Source organism: Callospermophilus lateralis, chromosome 1 (assembly GCF_048772815.1).
Source record: "Callospermophilus lateralis isolate mCalLat2 chromosome 1, mCalLat2.hap1, whole genome shotgun sequence".
Lineage (NCBI taxonomy): Eukaryota > Metazoa > Chordata > Mammalia > Rodentia > Sciuridae > Callospermophilus > Callospermophilus lateralis.
The window spans coordinates 8,648,305-8,662,250 of record NC_135305.1 but is presented as its reverse complement, the minus strand read 5'-3'; the positions used below and the strand labels follow the sequence as shown (position 1 = coordinate 8,662,250).

The following is a 13,946-nucleotide window of genomic DNA, read 5'->3' as shown; positions in this document are numbered from 1 at the left end:
AAGTCTGTGATTTGGGGCCCTTTGGAGAGAGAATATCAAAAAGGGAGGAGGGAGGCAGGTCTGCAAAAGTAACTCCAGACCTCACATCCCAGAAAATCAATAGGGAATGTCTGTAAGCGATGAATTAATAAATACCTACAGAAGTGTTTTTAAATACAGAGGCTCAGCTAAAGAGTTAAAGATGTTAGAAGGGATTGTCTCTAAGCAATGAGAGGGGGAGGTGGGGGACCAGGGAACTGGGGTGGCTGTGGTCCTGTGGCACCGTGAGACATAATGGTACCCATGTGAGCAATGAAGATGAGACTCAAAAATTAAATGCTGTCCATTAGAAATTATCCTTAGAAACTTTGAAGCTGGAATATCATACCACGTAATCAGTGGTCAGACTAGAGAAAGTGGCTGTTAACGAGTCTGCATGAACGTCTAACAGGGGCTTTCTGTTGATGGTCACCACGGGTTGCAGTGTGGCTGAGCATCAGCTGTGCCTGGGGTGTGGTCCCAGCCCACTCTGGCTCATTGAGCTGGAGGTACTTCTCGGGTACCTCTTGCCACATGTGATAAGTCTGGCCTTGTCCAGAATGTGTTAAAAAGTTTCTCATGATTATCTCATTCTTAAGCTCGAAGAGCCTTCAATGTCTTCCCAACCATCTTGCCAAGCTCTGATTACTCTTGCTCCAGCCAGGGTCCCTGAGCCTTTCCACCTGCCTCAGGATTCTGTTACTGTTGACTGACTCTTACAGTCTCAGACAGTCATTTCTATTCTGTATCATGTCTTCCCTCTCGGTTTCCAACCTGCCTCCTTCTGTCTGTCCACACTGGCTCAGTCCCTGCCACCTGCTGTCACTCAAGCCCTGCCCCACAGGGAGTCTCTTATTTCCAATTTGGTATTCTCATCCAATGTGCTTTACCCTCCATAGCACTGACCTTGATCGCAAGTACAAATTGCAGCTATTTCAATAACCTTAAGGTTATGAGACCATCGGTCTTGCAAATGCATGGCATTGTTCAATGAGGTCTATAGGGAATAATAGAAATAAAGTCATGGATGAGGAAAATTATGGTGTGCTAGTGGAAGCAGTGTCCCGTTATTTGCAGGCACTAAAGTGGCATTAGATTTTATTTATATTTATCTAGCATCTTCCATGCTCAGGCATGCAATACTCAGGCTTTACCATAAAGCACATCCTGTCCCTTGAAGACTTTGCATATGGAATAGTATTGGGCATAAATGAGAAGAGCAACCAATCACTTATCTATTTATTTAACAATTATTTATTGAGCACTATGTTCTGGGGCCAAAGGTTACAGAGATGGAGTGGTTTTAGCCCGCTTTTGTGGAGCTCACTGTCATTTGGAGCAATGGAAACCCACAATATTAATGCTGTAAGCTCCATGCTTCTGGAAGTGCAAGTGCACTGGGGGAGCGCTTGCATTATTGTTATGACCAAAAAAATCCAACAACTGGGCAGCAGCCTCTTCAGAATGAGGCTTGGAGAGGGTTAACCCGATTCTGCAGCATCCAAAGTTCTTTCTTTATACACTACTCATTACAAGCCCGTAAGGTCACACCCCACTGAGCATGCTCACTTATCAATTCCATCTACAGGCCACTGGATTCATAGACTGTGTACCTCTTAAAGTTAACTAAAATAGACATTTAAAAAGATGAGCTTTTAAAGATAAATGGAAATGGAAAGTCTAATATCCCGTGCCTCAGTGGCTCTTCTCCAGGAGCTCTAGAGTAGACACCTCAGCTCCAATACCATCAGTGCAGCCCTCGCCATTGCTGGTCAAGAATCTGGATTTAATAAACTTTCCCAGAGGTCTGGGACAACTCACAAGCAACAACTCCAATGGTATCACGTAGTAAGCATGCCTCTGGTGCAAAGCATGATTGCCTGTGAAGGGGTCCATTCAAGAAACCAGATTAAACTGAAGTTGCTTAGTGAGGATAGAATTAGAACAAATGGAACCGTGGTCCACAGAGATGTTTCATCAAAGTAGAATAACTGATGGAGCCGCCCTTCTCCTCTCTGGAGATATTTCCTTCTGAATAACTAGCGTTGGACCTCAAATAAATACTGGCATGTTTTACTTTTAGCTTTCCTGTTTCTAGAATCATTTGAGACAACTGCCCTTCTGTTAATATATCACCACCTCAGAAAATAAGAATGCACTTGATTGGATTGAAACTTTAAAATGTTGATTACATTCCTGTCCTGGGGATCCAGCCTAAAGAGACAGAACTGCTTTGCTTCAGGCTGAAGGCTGGCTGAGGACTTTGATCACTGCTGGCTCCAAGGGCTCTCACCCAATTAGGATGTGCAGACTCCTTCTGGCCCCAAGTGACTCATCTTCATTCCCTGTAGGCTTTGGGACTTTCTGATGGGGGAGAGGGTTGCTCATTTGATTTAGGTTTTCTCAAGAGGACTTTGTTTCTAGGCAGCTGGTAAAGGTGAGCCTGTGCCTCTCTTGCTGTACAGGCAATCAGATGCTGACCAGAAGGAGGGTAGTGAAGACCTGCTCTTTCCCATCATCACCCTACCCAATATCATACAATCGTCTTCTTCTCCAAAAGAAAATAACCTATTTCCACCCGCTCCATGGAAGCTATGATTTTGCAGTTAAAAAAAAAAAAAAAAAGTTCAAAACTGCACTGAAACTTCTGGGACACCTCAAGAGCAGTCAGCCCCACCACCGTGTTTACCTTAGTCCAGACATTTACAGAGATCTTGCTGGGTATGAACTGCCTGCTGACCTCCAGGACCCAGAAAAAAAACACTATGAACAACTTTATGTCTGTAAATTCAACAATTTGGCCTAAATGTACAAAGTCCATACAAACCCAGACCAAATCCAGAGTAAATAGCAAAACTAAACTTAAGTTGAACATTCAGAAACCACCAACTCACTTCAACTAGGAACTTCTTTTTTTTCCCGATAACCAGGAACTTTCTATATTAACCAAGGAAATATAGTCAGCCCTCCACAACCATAGGTTCTGAATCCAAGGATTCAGCACATGCAGATAAAAATAATTTCTAAAAAATAAATCACATCTATACAAAACCCATACAGATGTTTTTCTTGTCATTATTCCCTGAACATTACAGTATAACAGCTATTTTCATAGCATTTGTGTTGTATTACGTATTATAAGTCTTCCAAAGCTGATGTAATACACACATTGTAAGGTTATATGCAAATATTTCTGCACTTTCTACAAGGAGCTTGAGCATCAAGGATTTTGGTATCTATCGGGGGTCCTGGAACCCATCTCCATGGACACCCATGTGTCCCTGTCTTTGTGCCTTATCCCACAAACACCTTACCCAAGTTCCCTCGCCTGCGTTCCCTGTTAGTGCAAAAAAAAATGCTAATCACTTGCAGCCTGGTGCTGCCTGGGTCAGGAGCCACAGAGGCCCAACCAAACTCATTAAAATGTAAAGGTGCCCATCACGTATTTGTCTTTGAACCAACCCACATTTATTGAGATATCCCAATATCCCAGATGTCTCTAAAAACAAAAACAACATTAATTCAATAAGAAGGTATTTTAACATTCAGAGTAAAGATATGTTTTATCTAAATTTATGACTTTAACGTAACAGTACTAACACAAAGTTACTCTTATTTAAGAATGGTATTTGAATTTAATATTGCATATGTACATAATTTTCATAAAAGAAAGGGTATATGAGTTCAAACTAATAAAGTGAACTTTCATTCATTGTGTTCTTTGAAGAAAAGATACAGCAAATATCATTTTTAAAAAACACAACACTTTGGAATTACTATTGAAGTCCAAGCCTTTGGTAACTGCTTTAAAACCTGCCCGTGTGACTTAGTCTTAAACTGTGATGCTGAATGTGCTCATTTAAATGGGACTTCTTCCTGGAGCAGTGGAGAGCCAAGCCATGGTCTTCTACTAAGTCCTTGGTCCATCTGTTCTGGGGGAACCTGAGTAGTCCAGTGTGGTGTTCTGATTTTGCCCTGGGAATTGTTTTACCGCTGGGGACAGTGACTACACTGTCAGACAATGGGTGGAGGTTGTTGGTGGGTACATTTTGTCTTCCCCTGGAGCTCCTGAGTGGAGGCTGCCTCCGGTGAGCCTCCGGTGGGCTCAACTCTCCACTCTCCTTTTCACCAAACCCCCCACAGTCCCAGCTGCACCCCGAGTTCCCAAGGAGGAGCTGGGTAGGGAAGACTCACTCTTTCTGTTTAAGGCAACTCACTTCTGAGGCTTGGAACAGGAAAGGATGGAAACTGCCCCAGCCCAGCCCAATCATTTCTCCCTTTTACTCAGGTCCTAAGTAGAAGGCTTCTGGGCTCCCCACTTATATTCCTGAAGCACCTGCGCCCGGTGTCTGAGCACCTGCTGATGCAGAAGCCGGCACTGATTATTCCAGGGCAATGGTGGATGAGAAGGAGGAATAGAGACCAAACCTCCATTTCCTCTTCTATCATCCTTTGATCTAGCCCCCACGCTTCTTGCAGCAGACCAAAACCACCAGCCATAGGCACAAATTCAAAACGGCCTCCATCTACTCACCATATACGGTAGGCAGAGGGGCTTCTCTGGCTTTCATCCCTCTACGTGTCGACTACCTAGAGTCCCTGGGGACTGCCCTGTTAGGAGCCCCAGCTAGCAATTGTTAACAAAGTATTTTATAGACATTAATATTTCATCTATTTTATTTTATATAAATTTATTATATTGGCATGTTTTTAACTGTGTATACATTTTATATGTTGAAATTTAAGTAATATACATAAACCAAACATGAAGTATTTTATAGACACCTACATGTTTGTGGGGATTTGGTGAACTTCTTTCAACAGGATGAGGGAAACGAGGATATTGCTGATAGTGGTTGGTTAAGCTCAAGAAATGGGTCTCTCTCGTGTGATTACCTTCATCAAGGTGTAAATCAACCTGGATTTTTCTTTTCTCTCCACAGGGAACTACTGGAATGCCGCCTCGTTCCCAAACCCGTCATCCTACCTGCACTTCTCCACTTTCCAAGGGGAAACGAGCGCTGACATTTCTTTCTACTTCAAAACCTTAATCCCTCGGGGAGTGTTTCTGGAAAATCTGGGGAACACAGATTTCATCAAGCTGGAGCTGAAGTGTGAGTATCGGTTCTCTTGTTAATGCACCAAGAGCCCCTCTGTGGCCTCGGGGTCCTAGGCCAGAATGTGCAGTGCCATGCGGGGAACATGATGGCCCTTGTTCCAGGAGCAGGACCAGAAGGTGCAGGCCAAACCTGAGCCCTGTCCTTGGGACACACCCAAAGAAGCAGGTGCAGGCAGAGGTACCAGGACCCAGTTTCAGGAAGACCAGGGAGAACGCGCCGCCCTAATGTCATAGGAAGACAACACACACACACGTGTGGTTCTTTTTAAAATGGGTTGTTTCCCAAGGAGACAAAGGAGTGTATGAAGCAATCTGAGAAACACAAAGGAACACAGGAATGATAAAGAGTATGCTGAGTATGCAGTTTTCCCAAAGAAGCCCCCACCCACACACCCTGTAAAAGTGTTGATTCTGGATTTATTTAGCCAAGGAGACAGAAGCTAACAGAGGCAGACCCAGATCAGATGCTGCTTAGCTCAGCTCCGCTGACCTCAACTCCCAAGACCAGAGGAGGCCTGGCTTCTGTGGGAGAGCTGTGTTTGCTGCATCTGAGAAATGCAGTTCTTGCTTTGCCAGGGTCCTGATATCCCCACAGCCTAAGATCAGCTTTAGGAACTTTCAAGCCACAGATGCCAGGTCCCCTGCCTACTGAAGTAAGTCAGAGTCTACAAGATCACAGACTATGCCTGCCACCCCACCCCAAACCTCCTCCCTCCACAGAACCTCAGCCTCCTGCCTGCCTCCCGACCCCTTTACCTGAGTGCTTAAGCTACAGGGTCTCATGCAAGAATGACCCCAATCCATTTCCCAGTATTATCTGATGGAATATTTTTATGCAAAATGATATTTTAAAAAGAGATTCTCGGGTAAACATCTTTCTGCTGCAATTCATTGGATTCTATTTTAGAAAACAATAGACTATGATATGCAGAAAGGCAATAAGTTTTAGAGTTGGCATCTCAGGTTCAAATTCAAATTTTGTGTAAATTGCATGATCTATTTGGATCTCAGTTGCCTAAACTGTAAAATGGGGATGCTAATTTGTGCAGGTTTTTATGATAGCATTTGTTTCAGCATATAGTAGCTGCTGGAATTCTCTTCCCACAGTTGCTCATCGCAGATCTGAGCTAAGCCAGATCAAATTGAAAGGGGGCCTGAGGATATGCTGTCTCGAATGTGGGCTCCACCATCTACAGGTTTCAAACAAGCTTTTAAGGCAGAAACCACAAGTGGGAAGGATTATACCAGTTGTTTGTCAAGAAGGGGATTTGGGTAGGTAGGGTACCAAGAGGTCTGTAGGAAAGGGGTCAGGGATCTTAAAGAATCTTGGAGAGGGAGCTTGGGGGAAGACAAGGAAGGAAGGATTTCTTGTAAGGGAAGGAGCTGGGGTAACATGACCTTGGTGGCTCAGTGTAGGATTGGAATGTTCTGCTCTAATGAAAGCCATAGCTCTGAGCAGGTGAAGCCCAGGCCATGGTGAGTCTGGGCCAGGTGGGGCCCTACTGAGCAAAGATGTCCATCAGCACAGGGTCAAAAGTTCTCTGAGGTAGAGGGGTCTGAGGGCTGATTGCTTGTGTCCTCTTGGCCTATCATTTGGGGGAGGGAGCCTCAATCCTCTTTGTCCTTTACTTTCGATTTCTTTCACAAGAGATGTGAAAAAACAACATGCCGCCGATCACAGTGTGCAACTCTGTCTCTTGCCCACCAGGGTCCCTCCCGGCCCACTTCTCCCTGTGTTCTGCTCTTCCAGTAGTGGCTAGCTGGCAGAGGGCTCAGGAAGGGTCGTTTCTGCTGTCAAACTTTTGTAAACTGTCTCCCCCCCCCCCCCCCCGCTCTTTAGTTTGCTAGGCTTTCTGATATCTCTGTGATAGGAATTCAGATTTTGTCTCTCTACGTGTGTCTCAAAGGAATTTTGTCACAGTGTCTGCCTGCATGTTGCTCTCCAGAATCGCAGTCCTGTTAATTAACTACATTGTGCCCTTCTGTCGAGAATGGAAGATTCTTGATTTGGGGAACAGTGAGCCTGTGTACAGTAAGTTAATGAGATGCCACCAACATCTTACGTGCAGGCAGAAAAACATGCAAGATAAAATTAGGGCAATCTTCCCCCTTAGCATACTTCAAAAGTAAAATTCTAACTTTGCATCCCACTTGTTACTAGTCATTTGTCCAGTGAGCATTTACTGAGAGTCTACTATGTCCCAGCCACTGTGGTGGGTGCTGAGGAACATAGTCAAATCGAACATGGTCTCTTTACCTCAAAGATGTGTCTGTTTTGGAAAGAAGGCAAGTAAATCAGTGGTTACGGGGCGAGGAAGTCACCCCATCAGGTCACAGAGTGCACAAGTGAAGAGCTGGCGTTCCACCCCAGATGTTTTATGTCTGTCCTAGAGTCATCCTAGAATACTCTGCCTCTCACAACAGACAGGGAGAGCGGCCTGGGTGCCAAGGGGGATATTCAAACCTGACTGGAGTGACAGCAGGTGCTTCCCAGGGACTGTGATGCTTTAATTAAATTTTGATGGATGAGCAGGAGTCGGGAAGGTAAAGAAGGTGAGGGAAGAACAGGAATCGAGAAGGAAGGAAGTTCCAGTGTAACACACCAAGGGGCTGAAAACGCGGGATGCTGCAGGTGCAGAAGCCCCTGTGCAGAAGGAGGGGCAGAGCTGGCCCTGGGGGACAGGAGCAGCTGAGCACCCAGGGTCTCCTCAATCCTCACAATACTGTGAGCTGGGGCAGAACAGGATGAGGTTCACCCAAAGAAAGACCGGCAGCCGGATGTGTTAGTCGGTTTCTTGTCGCCATACCACAATGCCTGAAGCAGCCTGACTTGATAGAGGGTGACTGAGCTCACAGCTTGGGATGCAAGTCCCCTGGGCGTGGCCCTGCCATGTGAGGCCCCCCTCGACGCCACCACCTCGCAGTGGATTGTGGTGCTGGTTACCCATGCAGGCCTGAGTAAGCATGTGACCAAATGGCCAGTCACAGAGGGGTCAGGTTCAGGCTCCTAAGCACCTCCCAGTAGGCCCCACCTCTGAAGGTCCCACTGCATCTCCCCCTGCCACTAGGAGCCAGGTTTCTACCACACCAACCTCTGCAGGACAAACCCATCCAAGCCACAGTGCAGACCAGGAGCCAAGGGGGCTGCATGAAGGGAGTAGCGGGAGAATGGAAAGAGGGAGACAGCAGGCAAGCCATGCACGTGAAACTCAGAGGGACCGGTTCCCGGGTCTTCAACAACACAGCCGGAAGCTGAATGGAAGGACCTAGAATGAAGCTAATCTTTCTGCTTCTGATGCTGTGGGGGCAGGGCACTTCTCCCTCAGGAGGGTGGTATTTAGGGCAAAGAACATTCTGAACAGTTCAGTGAGAGCCTCCGTGGCCACCGGCCACCGAGGGCCTAAATAGGCAGGCACCTCCTGAGCAGGCGGAATGTCCCATGGAGCCCGCAGAGGGCTGTTAGAAATAGCGACTAGGAGTTATCACCCCCAGGGAAGAAGAATCTGATGCACTGAGCATGGAGGAGATTGCCCAAAACAAAAGGGCAGAGAAAAAAGTGAGAAGCCCCAGAATGAAAACCCCCGTCAAATGAGGAGGGAGAACTGCGGTTAGAAGATGGGCTTCTGTTATGCTCGAATTCGGGACCCCCAAAGACCACCAGAGACCCAAGATTGATGTAAGCAGCAAAGAGGTGTTTATTGCGAGCTAGCTCGGTCCTCCGCGCACACACACAGCAACTGGTGACGCTGAGAGGCCCCGAGCCCAGGGTTTGCAGCATTTTTATACATTCTTTGGAGAAGGCAGGGACTTCACATACATCATAGCAAATCATCACACACCGCGGGAAAATCAAATAACAACTCTAAAACATGATTAGCACATTCACTGGCGGGAACAAGTTGGGTAGGGGTGATCGGTCAGTACAAAAGGGGTATTCATTTGAACTGATTGGTTTAAGCCAAGAGGGGTGTACATGCTGAACTACATGGTTTCCCAACACCATAAACTACTGGGAGGGTCATCTGGCATCCCAGGTATTTCCCTGTCTCATGCTGATTGGGGGCTGCTAGGGGGCTGCTATGGATCCCCACCTAGCCTGACTGAGTCAGGGACACCTGGCCCAGCAGATCTCTCCTGTAGATAAACAACTCAGCAGGGTGGATATGTGCATAGGAGTGCTCTGTGGGTCTTTCCAAGGACTAAGGTCGTGTCCCTTCCTTGGACAGGCTTTGCTCTGAGGTAGAGGCTGGTTTTTCATTTCAAGGGAGGGAGACAGGGGTCCCAGAGAGGGAGTGAAGGGGAAATTTCAAGAAGAATAAGAGAGTGTCAGGTACTGCCGAGAGGTCACTAAAACAAGGACATAGAGTGACCACTGGGCTCAACATGGGAAGGTCACCCTCCAAAAAGTAATTAAGGACGGTGGGCGTAGTTCAGTGTTGGAGCTTGTCCAGCATGTGCCAGGCCCTGGATTCCGTCCCCAGCACCACAAAGACAAAAAGGTCAATAAAAAAATTTAAGGAGTAAGGCAGTCTGACGCCAGAGGGTAAAACTGCAACACATGCGGTCCAGGGGAGAAATAAAGAATGTCCACAGGCCTCTGCCCCTTTCAATGCTTTATTCACTCAGGTTACTCAACACAGTTTCACTCTACAGGTTCTTAATCAAGAAAACGGCAATCCTTAATGCTGGGCACTGCAGCAGACATAATCAACACACAGCAAACAATTCTAGATTAATTAATTCACAGCAAACAATTCTAGATTAATTAATTCACAGCAAACAATTCTAGATTAATTTTAAGCACTGCAAAACACACTTAATCGTGAAAGGCTAATGACAGACATTCCCTCTGCATGCCAAGTTTAAAGGTCTTAAGTCTTAGGCTTTATGTCCAGCAGATGCCCATCCACTCAGACCGTGGTCATCAGGCTTTTCCTGGCGTGGAGGACCGGTTGAGGTGGGGGTCCTAGGGGGGAGTTGCGGCTCTCACCAGGGTCCAGATGAGGCTGTAGAGTTTGAGAGCGGTGAGGATCACGCAGAGGCTCAGGAACGATGACAAGTGATGGGATGTCAGGTCCTCATCTGGCCTCCAGCCCGAGTGCATCCTTGTTTCCGCTGGCTGGATCCCTGCTCATTTGCTCTATCATTTATACGAAATTTGGGGACTTTGGACCCCCCTTTCAATCCTTATCAGCTACAACTGGATTTCTCTGTGACATCACTTACCCTGGGGTCAGAAACATTTGGTCTAATGGTCTCCACCCTGATCTTCTCGCCTTTCCCTCTTATCGGGCGAGGACAGCCTGCCAAGGGTGAGGGGAAGTGACTTGTTTGAGGCCATGCTGGAGGGTTCTGTGGGTGTGCCTGGTGAGACTGCAGGTCAAACTGGAGTTTTTAAAACGGAGTTGCTTAGGCTCAGGCCCAAGGCCATCCTAACACAGTCACTGGAGCTCCAGGGAAGGGGGTTGTGTTTATTGTTCTTGTTATTGTTTTAAGACTGCAGAGATTTGAACATGGGCACAAGAAGAATCTGGCAAAAAAAAAAAAAAAAAAAAAAAAGGAGAGGTTGGAGACATGGGAGAAAAGGGGATTGGCTGGAGGGGCGAGGTCCCCAAGGTGGTGGTGATGAGTGAGACCCAGCATCACAACACTGCCAGGGCTAAGGAAAACAGGTCAAAGGGGAGGAGAGCCCAGGCCACCACCAGGAAGTCCCTCCAGAATCCGGCCTTGCTCAAGCTGCTGATGCTTTGTTTGCCTATTCGTTAGTATTTTTGAGATGGCTGAGAGATATTGATTTTTAAAATCCACTGTAGCAGTTATCAAAAAAATCCCGGTTCTAGACCTGGCCCATCACTAACAATCGTGGATGTGGGTTCGTGTTTCAGAGTTACTGCCAGAGGGTGGTTTGGCTTCTGCAGGTCCCTTTCTGATCCTGACAGCAATCACAACCACGATGCCCACCTCAGGCCACCACGGCTGAGCACCTCCTGCATCTGGTGCTGGGGGTGAGGACGAGGGGCCCAATGTTTTGAGTGTGTTTGTGACATTATGCACACGTGATTTTACTGAGAGTTTTCCGAGTGCCAGGCACTCTTCAATAACTTCCATGGGTGTTAATATTTTTATGTTTCATGCCATACTTTACCCACAGATTATAGATAAGGACACCTAGGCACCCAGGTTCTACAGATGATTCCATATATGATGCTGCTCTTGATCTCTAAAATACAGTGAGTTAATTATAATAGACAGAAGGTATTATACGCACTGGGGGGGGGGGGGAAGGAATCAACTCTGAGAATGAAGGGGGAGGAGCAGGCCCCTGAGATTGGCCTTGAACCCCAGCAAAAAACGGTAGCTAGAGGAAGGTGTAGAAGCAGGAAATCTAGGGGAGTCAAACAGCGCAATAAAGCTCTAAGAACGAGGAACAACATGGGTGTTCAGGAAGCTACGTTGGGTATTGTTAGATGTGAAGCATGACACGGGTGGTGGAGATCTTCTGGCAAGTCTCAAATATGATTCTAAATAGTTGGCAATTAAAATCTCAGCCAATATTTATTATACACCTACTATGTGCATGCCAAAAAGGAACCCAATAAAGATATGGCCTCATCCCTGGGGCACCTCCAATCTAGCAGGGGGTGGGGGGCAGCCATCTTGGCTATTATAAAATTATATTTTGGATAAGATGAAATAAGCATTACAAGGGTAAGCAATATGCTGTGGCTACGCAGATACAGCACAGTTACTTCTCCTTAGAGATGACGTCATTTTTCACTGAGCTTCAAAATAAATGGGAAAGATCATCAGCCCAGGATACCATTGGAAAAACCTGCAGAGCACAGATGGCCAGGACACCTCGGGAAGGTGTAGCCCCACTGTTGGCCTGAGGTGTCCAGGGCTACAACCCTGCCGCATGTCATTGGTACTGAATAAGCACCTGATGAATGGAAGAGGTACTAGTCCAAACAGAGAACCAGGGAGGAGGAGAAGATCACCCTCGCTGAAGGACTGGTGATCAAAATGAAGAGAAAGAATATGTCATAAGGCACAAGGCTGATGAAGCTCTGGAATTTGAGATTTCACAGGAAAGGTTTGGAGGAAGAACTAAGCTGCAAGGTCCAGCCACGTGCTGTGCCAGGTGACTGAAAGGGCTGCAGAACAGGAGGAGCACCGGGAGGCAAGGTGGCGGGTGGTCCCCCACTCCACTGTGGAGGCCTCTAGTGGAGGCAGCAAGGGACTGAGTGGAAAGGGAGCCTGTGAGCCAAATGTTACAGTCCCAGGGCTCAATGCATAGCAGCAACAAGGACTGGGAGAGGGTGTGTCACAGAAGGACACACTGCAGGACGGAGATGCTGGGCCGTGGATTAGAAGAAGCGCTCTCTCCTGGCCCCTGGGGAAGGGGGTGCCACACAGAAGGTACTACTGCAATGAGGGGGACAGCAACCCGAGGAAGGACCTGCCTGGATGTGCTTGTGATACCCAGTGACCCTAGGGTCTGTTTTCATTTTTTTGACAATTTAGAAGATATGTCAGAGGAAATTTGTGAAGGGGATTGGGGTTATTGGGGTTTAAAGGGAATGTTTATTGAGTAGGAAGCTTTGGGGCAAAGCAACCAGAAACTGTTGCCATACTTTAGCATAAGCTTCCCTGTGACCGCATTTGAGCTTTTTCAGATATCAGGATGACTCAGAGAAAATTTTTGCATTTAGCAGCCATATCGCCTCAAAAATGTGGAGGCAGCAGTCTAATATCCTACTCATCTTAGGAAAGGGTATTAAGGAAAAACTTTCATTTCCAAGATGTAGCCTTCTGCAATACACTTGCTCGGGAGAGTCACAGAAGAAAATATTCTGCAATATATAGAAACTGATGAATCAGAAGAAGTAAATTAATAGCAATTTATCTTCCAGTATTTCAGAATTGGAACAACTTTTTATATTAAAAGAGCTTCACTCGTGTAGACATGAGGAATGTTGAATTCCACTTAACTGGGTTGTGGTGCTGGGGGGAAGGCTTTGGAAAATATGAGTTTTTAAGCAAATCGTGTGTTAGCACCTGGGGTTTTTCCTTTTAATTATTCAAGCCAACCTAGGTGATCAACATGGATTGAGGAACAATTTTAGTGTTTCTCCTGCTTTGCAAGTCTAACTCTGGTTTCAGTTTATACTCCAGATTTGACACTGAAGAATGATTCTCACTTGGTCATTAACCAGATATAAGAAGAAATTACCTTTTCCATAAAAAAAAAAAAAAAACACTTAAAGATCTGAATATTTGGTAACAGCTCTGAAGTTTTTTTAAAAAAAAACAAAAACTTCTCTAACTTCTTGACTTAAACTTTTTCAATTTGGATTATAGACAAAAAAAATTAAGAAATGTAAATTAAAGATTAAATGTGTCCTTAATTAAAGCTATTTGATATATTAGCTGTTTGAATCTTATTACATATTAACATATATAAATATCAGTAAATAAAACTGAATTAATTTTATCCATATTTCTCTGCCAGTGTCATTGAAGAGACAGCTATTTGAACGTAGCATAGGTCCCCTGGGGTGATAAGGACAGACTTCAGCATAGGATGTCCTCTAAATATGAAAATTTTCCCGAATTACCTTAGAGTTTAGAGGTCCGCCCGTGTCTGCTGATCTGGAACTTTCCACACAGGCCTGGCAATTCCTCCTAAGCTGGTCACACAGTTACCTCTTTCTGCGGAGTTTATGGTCTGTCCTTTCCCCTGCCTTTCTCTGGAGTCAGCTGGAGAGGACCACCGGCTCTTGACCAGCCTCTCACTTGATGGCTTTTA

General features: G+C 46.0%; 1 protein-coding gene across 1 annotated transcript in view; it reads left to right on the top strand.

Moving 5' to 3' along the window:
* The window catches only part of Cntnap2 (contactin associated protein 2), a 1,322,317-nt gene that overhangs the window by 1,086,575 nt on the left and 221,796 nt on the right, over positions 1-13,946 (top strand). The window contains exon 16 of the mRNA XM_076852920.2: positions 4,962-5,132. Within this exon, the coding sequence (XP_076709035.2) occupies positions 4,962-5,132 (171 nt within the window). The remainder of the gene's footprint in view (positions 1-4,961; positions 5,133-13,946) is intronic.